Here is a 10,716-nt window from a genome sequence, read left to right as displayed (position 1 = left end):
GACGCTCAACCGACTGAGCCACCCATGTGCCCCTAGTTACATGTTCTTGTAAGTTAAAGAATATTAGGCTCTTAAGAAAACACAAGTGGGAATTACAATTATACGTGCATAAATTTAGAGGCAGATGTAGCTATGGTGCTCCTGGCTCTAATTCTCTGTAGTGAGCAATGTAACTATCTAGAAAAAATTTTGAAGTATAAATGTCTAGGCGCTTCTTACAGAAACTCTGATTTGTTAAGGAGATGTGGACCTGCCTTTTCCAGGTGTGTGCCTTTTCCAGGAATTCTAAGGAGAATTCCTGTTTTCAGAAGTTTGGAAAAGCTTATGCTTGTATTTTTTGGTGTGCTTTTTTTTTTTTTTTCCGTTTAATGACACAAAACCCATAGGGTGATTTGACATATGTACACAGAACTTTTTCTCCCACATTTACAACTCCACATACTGGTGAATCCAAAGGAACTGGTATAATCACTATATGGAGCATACCGTATTACTGTTTGAATATTTTATTCCAACCCATCTCTTCTTTTATACTCTAAAGCATCTTTACTGTGTTGTTTGAGCTAAATCTGAAAGAAGACAGTTGTCTAAGGTGTATCCAACCTTCAGCCAGTCAGGTCTGTCGTGTGATGACTCCTGAACATAGAACTTTGACCATGCTGAATTGCTGCTTGGGAGACTGGCTGGAGCCAGCAGCTTGGAGAAGGGGCACAACAATGCATGTGATGCCATCTTGCTGTTCCAAGCCCCTGTGTTTTTGTTTCTCAACTTGCCTTTTGTTTTTTGATCATCACAGGAACCTTGCCAGGTTGTTGGCTCTATAGCAACTGTTGAAGACTGCTGTTTTTTTTTTTCTTTTCTATGATGATAGTATATGAAAGGTCATAGGTGGGTCTCAATGATTAACGCCTGCAAAGGTCATTCTGTACCCCTCCTCAAGATACTCTGAAAATACCATTCAAATTCTGTTAAATCTGTGTTAACCTTAAAAATATAACTGTCAGTTTTTTTTACCAGCAAAAATGGGTTTATTTGGCAATAGCATATTTTTAACTCAGGACGTTTATACTAAGGTACAATCATAGGCAAGTCCAGTAGACAAAGGAGAGAATGTTTTACGGACAAAAGGGGAGGAAGTTGAGAAGGATTGTTTTGAACAAAAGTCCACTGTAGAAAAGCAAGAGCTGTTCCAGGGTAGTTGGTGTCTTGTGATAGATGGCATGTACATCTTTGTCCTATTGGGGCCTGTCCTTGATGATTATTTCCTTCTGAGGATTCTAATAATGTTGGGCCCTATAATTGATCATTTTTCCTGTAATTGACCTTGAGTGGAACAGCTCCCCCTTAGGTCATTGTGGTCTACTTGAGTGAAGTTTCCCTTTATTTTCACAGTTGTGATAAAAATAAGAGCTAAGAGGACTCATGAATTAGAATAGAGATTAATGTGAAAATTAGGAGTAGCTACCTGAATGTAGAAGACTGTTAGTAGCCTGAACAGTCATTTTCCCCTAAATGTGAAATAATTAACATCAATAGTTTCCTTTTTTTTTTTTTTTTGTTACATATTTTGAAAGTTTTCATGTTGAGAGAGAGCAAGCGGGGGGAGAGGTAGAGAGCATCCCAAGCAGGCTCCACGCCATCAGCGCGAAGCCCGATGTAGGGCTCCAACCCATGAACTGTGCAATCATGACCTGAGCCGAAACCAAGAATTGGAGGCTTAACCGACTGGGCCAATCAGGTGCCCCTCAATAGCTTTCTTTCTCACATTGATCCTTCATTGCCCAAATGAGAATTGGGGGTGGGATTAGGTTGAAGTGTTCTTAGACCTAGAGGTCACAAACTGGCAGGTAACTTGGTAAATTAAGCCTAAGGATGTGTTTTGTTTGACATGTACTGTCTAAAAAGGAAACGAGATTCCTTAGAACATGCACCTCTAATTCATTAGAGCCTCAGTACTCTAATATTGGAGCAATATTTAACACTACTCCTTACTGTATTTCCTATATTTTATTTCCTACTTAAACCCGTGAGGCATTTTTTTCACCAGTTTGAAAGCTTAGAAGCAGAATATACATACTGTACCTTAAGACCCTGGAAATTGGGGGAGAGATTGAAGCTCTGTGGTAAAGGAGACTTTGATAAAAGTTAGGATTGTGATCTATGTAGGTAGTTTGAACGTAGTGAAAGAAAATTGACAACTTTTTTTTCTGCATTGTCCCTATAATTATGAATATACCAAGAAGAGAGGGGAGTAACTATTTCTCCTCCTAGTTCATCTATTTCCTTCCTCTTTTAACCTGGTTGTTTCCTTCTTAAACCTTGTTGTCACTCCTCTCACAAATAAAGTTAGTGCTCTGAATACTGTAGTTCAACTTAATTATGGTACGAATAGACTCCTTTGGAATGGCTTCATTCCTTTGCCACAATTCTCTAGCTTTAGGCCCATGGGGAAATATGTTCCAAGTTTCATTATGCCAACTTTGAGTGCAATTTTCGGTTAAATCTTGTGTAAATTTTGGACTGCTTGCAGTTGATTTTACAACCTAACTTCTACGTTTAAAATTTTTTGGCTCATTTGAAATGAGTTTTGTGAGCTGATAAAAGGACTCTCTGCTACAGTTCTTAGAAATATCCAGGACAGATCTCTGTCGTCTTTATCTCTTGCACTGGCTCTCAAACTTAAGTGTGCACCAGAATGCTCTGGAGGGCTTCAAATGCAGATCGATCTGCCTCGCCTTCAGTTTCTCACCCAGCACTTGGAGAGTGAATTGTGAGAACTGGCATTTCTCGCAAGTTCCCCAAGGGCTGTTGATAGAAGGACCAAGCTACTACCACCACTGCTCTATGACCAAAGGTAGGAAGGAATTGATGAGCAATCACTGGTTGGTTAAAACCATGAAGGAGTGAGAAGTTCTTTGTCCTAGGAAATGATGCTACAGGACTCTTCAGAACCATTGCAGATGGAGTTGTTCCTGTAGTCTATGTCCCTGTGACACAAATAGGAGTGGTCCTTAAATCCTATTGGTTTAACCCCCCATCTGTACATTGAAAGGAGAGGGCCAAGGCAGTTGAATTGACTGAAGACCTCTATAGACATGAGTATTTGTTAACTGGAGCTTGATCATAAATTCTGTCTCCTCCATATGTCTTCTCCCTTTAAATTAATATTTCAATCCAGTATAGCCAATATTATGTGTATGTGTGTATTTGATATCACAGATGAACAGGTGATACAGATGGCTCAAGTTCTTGGTTACGGTGTTTGCCCAAATCAAGTGTTTGCCCTGGCTATTCTGCATTGCCAGGGGTGTAGTGGAGCCTCCTTCTGCCCCCAAATCCCTCAAGCATACACTTAGCCACTAAAAGTAGATTCACTATAGAATGTTTATTTAACAAATGCATTTTTGTTACAGATTTTTTTTGACAAATCCTAAATTCCTAAAAAGCAAGCTCGCCAGCCAAAATTACTCTAATATTCTGTCTACCCCAATATGCCCATTTAAGAAAAAATTTTTTAAAGTTGATTTATTTTGAGAGAGCTAGCCTGTGAATGGGATAAGGGGCAGTGAGAGGGGAGAGAGCAAATCCCAAGTAAGCTCCATGCTGACAGTGCCTGGAGCTTGATCCCATGAACTTTGAGATTATGACCTGAGCTGAAATCAAGAGTCGGGTGCTTAACTGACAGCCACCCAGAATATGTCCATTTTTAAAAGTGTTGATTAAATTGTCCTCTGTTGAATTTGAATATTAGTAAATTTGTATTTCTTGGAACATTCATTCCATCTTTTGCATACACGTTGATCAAGTAAAGTTGGGACACACGGATTAAACAAAGTTAGCAAGTTTCTTAATGCCAAATTGCTGAAATCTTAGGCTTATGTGCATAGTAGGAAATTCAAGAGGAGACTGAAATTGTGCAAAATTATTTTTCGTTTACTTATTTTTTGAGAAGCTTTTTGTGGATTGCTTCATAGAGCTTAATCTGGGAAATAGAAAGTGGAGAGTGTAAGTATGTATGAATTAAAGTATATCAACCCAGTGATCGATTGATTGATTCCAGCTAACTTGTCTATCTGGTTTGAAAAACCCTTGCCTTCTACACTGCTAGATGTTTCCTCTGATGGGCTATAAGGTCCTAGTCCCTGATGACCATCATCCTGGTAATGACAGTCATTCTGATTTTTTTTTTTTAATTTTAACGTTTATTTATTTTTGAGACAGAGACAGAGCATGAACAGAGGAGGGGCAGAGAGAGAGGGAGACACACAGAATCTGAAACAGGCTCCAGGCTCTGAGCGGTCAGCACAGAGCCCGATGCGGGGCTCAAACTCACGGACCGTGAGATCATGACCTGAGCCGAAGTCGGATGCTTAACCGACCGAGCCACCCAGGCGCCCCAGTCATTCTGATTTTTTAAAAATAGCAAACAATTTCTGCAATGATTGGTAGAGAATGTTCTAAAAAATTGACGGAATATAGCCGAAATAAAAATCACATAAGTAACCCTTATCTAAACTGCTAACATAGACATTGGTGCATCCATGTATATATTGATACATATGTGCTTTGACACAAGGTATAATAGTACCAGTGTGTGTTCTGTATAAACAGGGTAAAAGTGTTTCGTATTCATAGATGCTATGTGATCCATAAGTGTGGTGATACAGACATGGGAGTATAAACCTAATGTACATACTACTCTGTGATGATTTTGTACATCAGTGTAATATAAACCTATCACCACATTATATTTTCTTCAATAATACTTGTTTCAGTCAGGTGTAGTTGGTATATTAGAATCCTCCAGGTGGGATCCAAAAAAGGCTGGCTGCCCATGTCCCCAGAGTCTTGGAAGCTACTGTGTAGTAGACTGTGGGGAGAGTTGGAGGTGAGATCTCACATACACTCATGAAAAGATGTTTTTTGTAAAATATGCCTCATAAATGTGGTATGTACCCTGAATTGGTTACATAATTATGTGAAATGATTTAAATTTTGTTAAAAGTTTGCTTCTGTTTTTAAAGGACTGACAGGGACTACATTGATTCCTGATCAGTCAGAAATACATAGAGAAAGAAATACTTAGATTAAAAAAACATAAAATGAAACCTGAGAAGGAATACGTACAATGGTTGTGTTATCAGAAAGACAGAAGGTGGAAAATGTCTGAACTCGGTAGTATGATAAATAAAGGTGTGCAACTGGAACCAGTTTTGAGGGTGTAGATGAACCAGTATGTAAGGTTGCTGAGTGATTTGAACTGGAGGGTTTTTTTTTTTTAATGTTTAATTTTTTTTTTTTCTTTTTAAGATCGTACAAGCAGGGGAGGAACAGAGATGGGGACAGAGAATCCCTAGCAGGCTTCTCACTGTCAGCAGAGAGCCTGACACATGGCTTCAACTCAGAAACGGCAAGATCATGATCTGAGCCAAAGTCGGATGGCTCAGACACCTGGGCCACACAGGTGCCCCCGAACTGGAGGGTATTTTGAGCATTATGTACATTTTTTTAAGAAAGCAATATGAATTTGAGAATTTATCTGCAAATGTAAACAATGAATTCTGTAACTCTAATAGGTTTCTTGGTCCTGATAAAATAATGGTATTAAATCTATTCTCCTATTATGACATGAGAGATTTTAAAATTGAGAGGCAGACTTGATAGTGTTTGCTATGACCTAAGTTATATATAAGGTAAAATACATTATTAGTTAACCTATGTGAATCACTATAAGATCTCTAAATGCATTTTCTTAAATTTATGTATGGAAAGTTAATGAAGTCCTAGAACTAACTATAGGTTTGGGAACAGGCTGGTTTTCAATCACAATGGAATTCTCTTAGGAAGAACATTTTCAAAATGAACCCCATGAGAAAATACACTATTAATTGTAGCTAGTCCAATGTGAGAAATGCTTCACTTCCTAGAACTACATGTTTTATAACAGAGTGTTCTCCAACACTTTGTCAATTACAGTTGGGTTCAGAATAATGGTCATGTTACAGATACTTAAAGATTTGGATTAAAATTCTATATATAAAATAATTCATTAAATCAAAACAGTGCAGGCGCCCCTGGGTGGCTCAGTAGGTAAAGCGTCTGACTTCAGCTCACATCATGATCTTGCGGTTTGTGGCTTCAAGCCCCATGTCAGGCTGTATGCTGCCAGCTCAGAGCCTAGAGCCTGCTTTGGATTCTGTGTTTCCCTCTCTCTCTGTCCCTCCTCCACTCACACTCTGTGTGTGTGTGTGTGTGTGTGTGTGTGTGTGTGTGTGTGTGTGTGTCTCCCTTTCACAAAAATAAACATCAAAAGAATAATAAAACCAATGCCAGTATGTTCTTAAAAATATTGGTGGACATTTGAACAAATCAAGTTAAAAGATAATTAAAAATCTGCATCTTGGATGTGCTTTAATTAGCAGAAGGATAAGGCAAGGTATGTTAATACATAGGATAAATCATGGTTTTATTTTGTGTTTTCATGTTCCTAAAGGCCAAAGCTTAAACTGCCATTTAGTTGTAGTAATTATTTTTTAGACAAAATAAATCAATGTCTCTAATTCACTCTCTTGTGATTTCCCTGTGAAAATCATAAGTACTGATAGCTATAATTTTGCCAGTTTTTATGGAATATAGAATGAAATAAACATGTAAGAGTCCTTTGAAATATTCGCTTAAATGATATTGTTATCAATTCAATGAATTTTGATTTTTGGCAACTTAATGCAATTGTGGATTTTTTTTCTTTCATCAAGGTAGTGTTTTGTATTTGTTTTTTTTGTTTTGTTTTTTTTGTTTTTTTTTGAAGATGAAGACTGCCCTGTGCTTTGTTACTAAGATGTAGAGGGTCTACAAAAAGTTGTGGGCTGACTTAAATCACATGTTTATATTGTTACATGGTGTTGACCTCCGTCTTCTGGTGAGAGCTGATGTGCTGAGTAGGCTGATGAAACCCCAGTGATACCAATTAAGTAGGGAACTTTGAAGTCTCTCTTCTCATTCCCACCAACTTGACACAAAGAAATGTTTCCTCTATATCCCTTAAAAAAACAAAACAAAACTATCTTGTGATTGGTTCTGAAATGTTATTTTCATATTCCGGCTTCTCCATGCTTTTCCCTTAGTCCTTTCATAGATTTTTTACTCTTTCAAACCCACTCTAAAGTACTAGGCTAGTGTTCTTTCTTTCTTAGTAGAATTTTGAGTTCGGAGGTCATATACCAAGGAGCAGAATGGCATGGCATTAAAGCCAAAGTGACAGTTTGTAAAGTTTGCTTACGTATGGCTTCATAACCTCAATAAATAACATACCTACTCAACACTCACAGTATGCCTCTTACCAAACTGAGATGAGCATGTACCCAATATGATATTGGGTAAGTAACTCCAAACTAGGAATAGGGAGATCTGGCAGGTCTGTGTTGTAATTTGATTCTATAGTTGAAATAACTATTAGCCAGTATCAGAGCCACGCCTTGCCTGAAAATGAAAGATAATCTTAGGGAGCCTGGGTGTGATAGGTGTGGGCAAAAGAAATGGGAAAAGAAAGCCAAATAGTCATGTGTGGCTTTATCCAAAGGAAATGGGTGGGGCCAACAGGCTAAGAGCACAGCCTATAGAATTAGGTAACAGTGAAGTAGGATGCAGATCAATTTCTGAAGGGTTTGGATTTTTTTTGTTTTGTTTTTTTGAAGTTCAGGAAAGGATGAAATAAGGTCTTCTTGAGGTGGTTTAAAGGACTTGCTTTTTGGAAACAAAGCAGGAATCCAGATTGGTATTTATGAAAGACATTTATACTTTTAAGAGAAAGACACTTTTGGGGACTTTGTGTCTATTCAGAAACCATCTTTTTAACAGCTTAATAAGGTTTGTAATATACATGTGTGCACATGTATAAATTAGTACATATTTTATGTAATATTTTTGAATAGTGGACTCAAATTCTTTTACTCTGAAGAGTGCATATTTAAAGAGAACAATTTTTAAATGACTCCTAACGTGATTTTCAAAGTCCTTAGAGGCAGTACAATTTAAAGGCAAATAAAAGATGAAACTTGGAGTTGCCCTCTAGAGTCCAGCCAGAAAGTTTGGAATGTATTTCACCCATCAATTTTTTTATATTTTCATTTTGAGAGGAAAAATGGTAACTGTGAAGAGACTCGGGGAAATTCGTTGTGTTTTGTGCATAATCTCCGTGCAATAGGTGCTGTGATCTTTTGCCAGGCTCACCCTTTTATAGGAGGTTTTACCCAAATGGAGGAAATTGCTGTTGATAGAGGGCCCTCAGGTGTCCGCTCTGGGGATTGCCTCGGCTCCTGCTACTCCCTAGGGTTGACCTCCTTGGAGGACTGATCTGTGTGGGAACTTAAAAGCCTTCTCATCACAGACCTATGTGAGACTACTCAGTATGGCCATTCTAGCTTGAGGGCTTCCTGGTGGGTTGGCAAAGCTGCTGTGGCGGCTGATTGTGTAGTGAGTTTGTTTCCGAGCGTTTCTTCATCTTTCCTCTTCGCTCTGTAGGTGTTGAAACCAAGAGCCCTCCTTACCAGACAACCTAAACTCCCTTTCAGAGTGGGATTTCTAGTGACCCCATCTGTAGTACTAAGTCAGTAAATCAGTTGTCTATTCAAAAATAACGTTAGGCCTGAGAGAGAGGAAAAAAGAGTAGACTTAGACCTTTTAATCCTCTGTTGGGTACCAGACCAGCCCATTGTATGCTTTGCCATCAGATGCATCACTATTATGACCAAGATATAATGATAAAGTGGATGGTATAATAATGGAATGTATGTGGTTATCACCGTTTGTGTTTCCTCATTGACTCAAGATTGACCCTTGCCTCCCGAACATATTTTCTTACTGAATGTTTCCTGGGTTGGAAGAATTTTTGTACTCAAGAGGCCTGCCCTGTATATAGAATCCTCATAGCTCTCTATAGGAGCTTATTAACGGCCTCCTTGTCAATTCTTTCCCATCCTACCTCTCAGAGCATTCATTTGTTTGATTATGTACCACCATCTTTAAAAATTTTTCAAATAGCAGATCTGAATTTTAATTAGGTATAATCTACTTTTAAAGTCAGTTGAAAAATCCTTGAGAATGAAACATCTGTAATATCCAAAGGTGTCTGGCCTAGGGCAGAAAGAGTGGGACTGCACATCTGTATTATTGCCATTATCAGAAAATGAAGTCCTATTGAAAACATGTTCAAAATGTGCTCTGCTCTCTAGGAAGCAAAACTTTATATCCTGGAAAACTACTAGCGTTTCTTATAGACAATAAAAGTTTCATGACAGCCCAGACCTGAGATACTAAGCATATGCTCAGACATCTTAAAAATGGTATTACTGATTAATATATAGTTATAAATAACTTTTATTGGTCCTGCTTGCCGAAATAAATATGGTAATTTATGGTTTGTGTTGTTTCATACAAATATGGTCCTCTGCCTTTTTTCTAAAAGTAAAGTTCCTCTTGGCTGCCATGTAACTTTACAATAATGAATATTAAGGAGACAGGATGAAGAAAGTACCCAGAACTAGAAATATCATTGCTAAAAAAAAAAAAAAAAAAAAAAGGCCCCATCTTTAAAGGTTAATCGTAATTGCAAAATACGACCTAAGACATTAACATAGTTCTTAAATGATATTAAGTGAATTGACATTAAAAGGTAAAATTCAGCTCTTTACCAAGTGAAATATGTTTTCATTATTTAAACACAAATTGTCAAAGACAGAATCCCACTACAAAAAAAGATGAATATGATAAACAAAAAGTCATAATGAGAGCAGGAATAAAAATCAAAAGAATTACTGGGTTTGTTCAATGAAAAAGTTAAGATAAATTGTATTTGATTGCATGGCCAGCAAACATTGAAAAGTCAGGTGCAAACTACAAAAGACTACAGTTAAAAGGTTTTCTGCAGATTCTTTAATAAGCTGTAAATAGGAGTAATTCAACTTCTGTTTACACAATAAAATACAATAAGCTTATAAAAACAAGTGATGCATTTCTAAATTCATTGACAAACCTGATGAGGAATCAGCATGTGATGGGTGTATGGAGACAACACAATATCAAGTGTGTATGTGGGAGAGATTGTCCGGAAGCAATGGGGGACAGTGTGTGGATAGGGAGGTTGTGAGTGCTGCACTCTTTGCTCTGGTCTATCTGTAGTTTCAGTTTTCAAAGAAATAGGGAATAGCTCTGTACCATTAAGTTGCAAGCATTTTTTAAAATTTCTTCTTTCTAAAGACATGTGCTTTGTGTTTGAGGTAAAGCCATGTCAAGAGCTGAACCCTATCAGTGGAAGCCCTACCTTTAGGTCTGTCCTTAGACTCTAACGATGTAAAGAATGTACCCACACATTCTCTAATAAGCCACAAAGGATTCTCAGTAGTGGTTCCATGTGAGGATAGGGTTCCCCCCCCCCCCCCCCCCGCCCCAGGCTTTGCCCAGAAATTTGTTTCCCTGAGCCTTAAATCAGGACAAAAAGGGAGATTTGGAATACAAGAAAAAAGTATTACAAGCCACTTGAGAGAAAGCAAGCTTAAAAATGAACTAAAAACATCACACATAAGCAAGATGTTTAACCAAATGGACACCTTTGCAGGAGTTGGGTTCAGAACATGCATAGACATGTGGTTGAAATCTAAGGGGTCTTTGAGATTTTGGCATGGAGTGTGTGTGTGTGTGTGTGTGTGTGTGTGTGTGTGT

At 37.9% G+C, this 10,716-nt stretch overlaps 1 protein-coding gene across 1 annotated transcript; it reads right to left on the bottom strand.

Moving 5' to 3' along the window:
* Positions 1-357: 357 nt before the first annotated feature.
* LOC125932349 (NADH dehydrogenase [ubiquinone] 1 subunit C1, mitochondrial-like) lies at positions 358-852 on the bottom strand. The gene is given in 2 exon segments (XM_049644881.1): positions 358-588; positions 590-852. Coding segments are annotated over 2 exon segments (225 nt in total). The 5' UTR covers positions 733-852; the 3' UTR covers positions 358-506.
* Positions 853-10,716: the final 9,864 nt, after the last annotated feature.

The sequence above is a fragment of the Panthera uncia genome, chromosome X (assembly GCF_023721935.1).
Source record: "Panthera uncia isolate 11264 chromosome X, Puncia_PCG_1.0, whole genome shotgun sequence".
NCBI classification, from domain to species: domain Eukaryota; kingdom Metazoa; phylum Chordata; class Mammalia; order Carnivora; family Felidae; genus Panthera; species Panthera uncia.
Note: the sequence above shows the minus strand (reverse complement) of the source record. Positions and strands in the feature narration are given on the sequence as shown.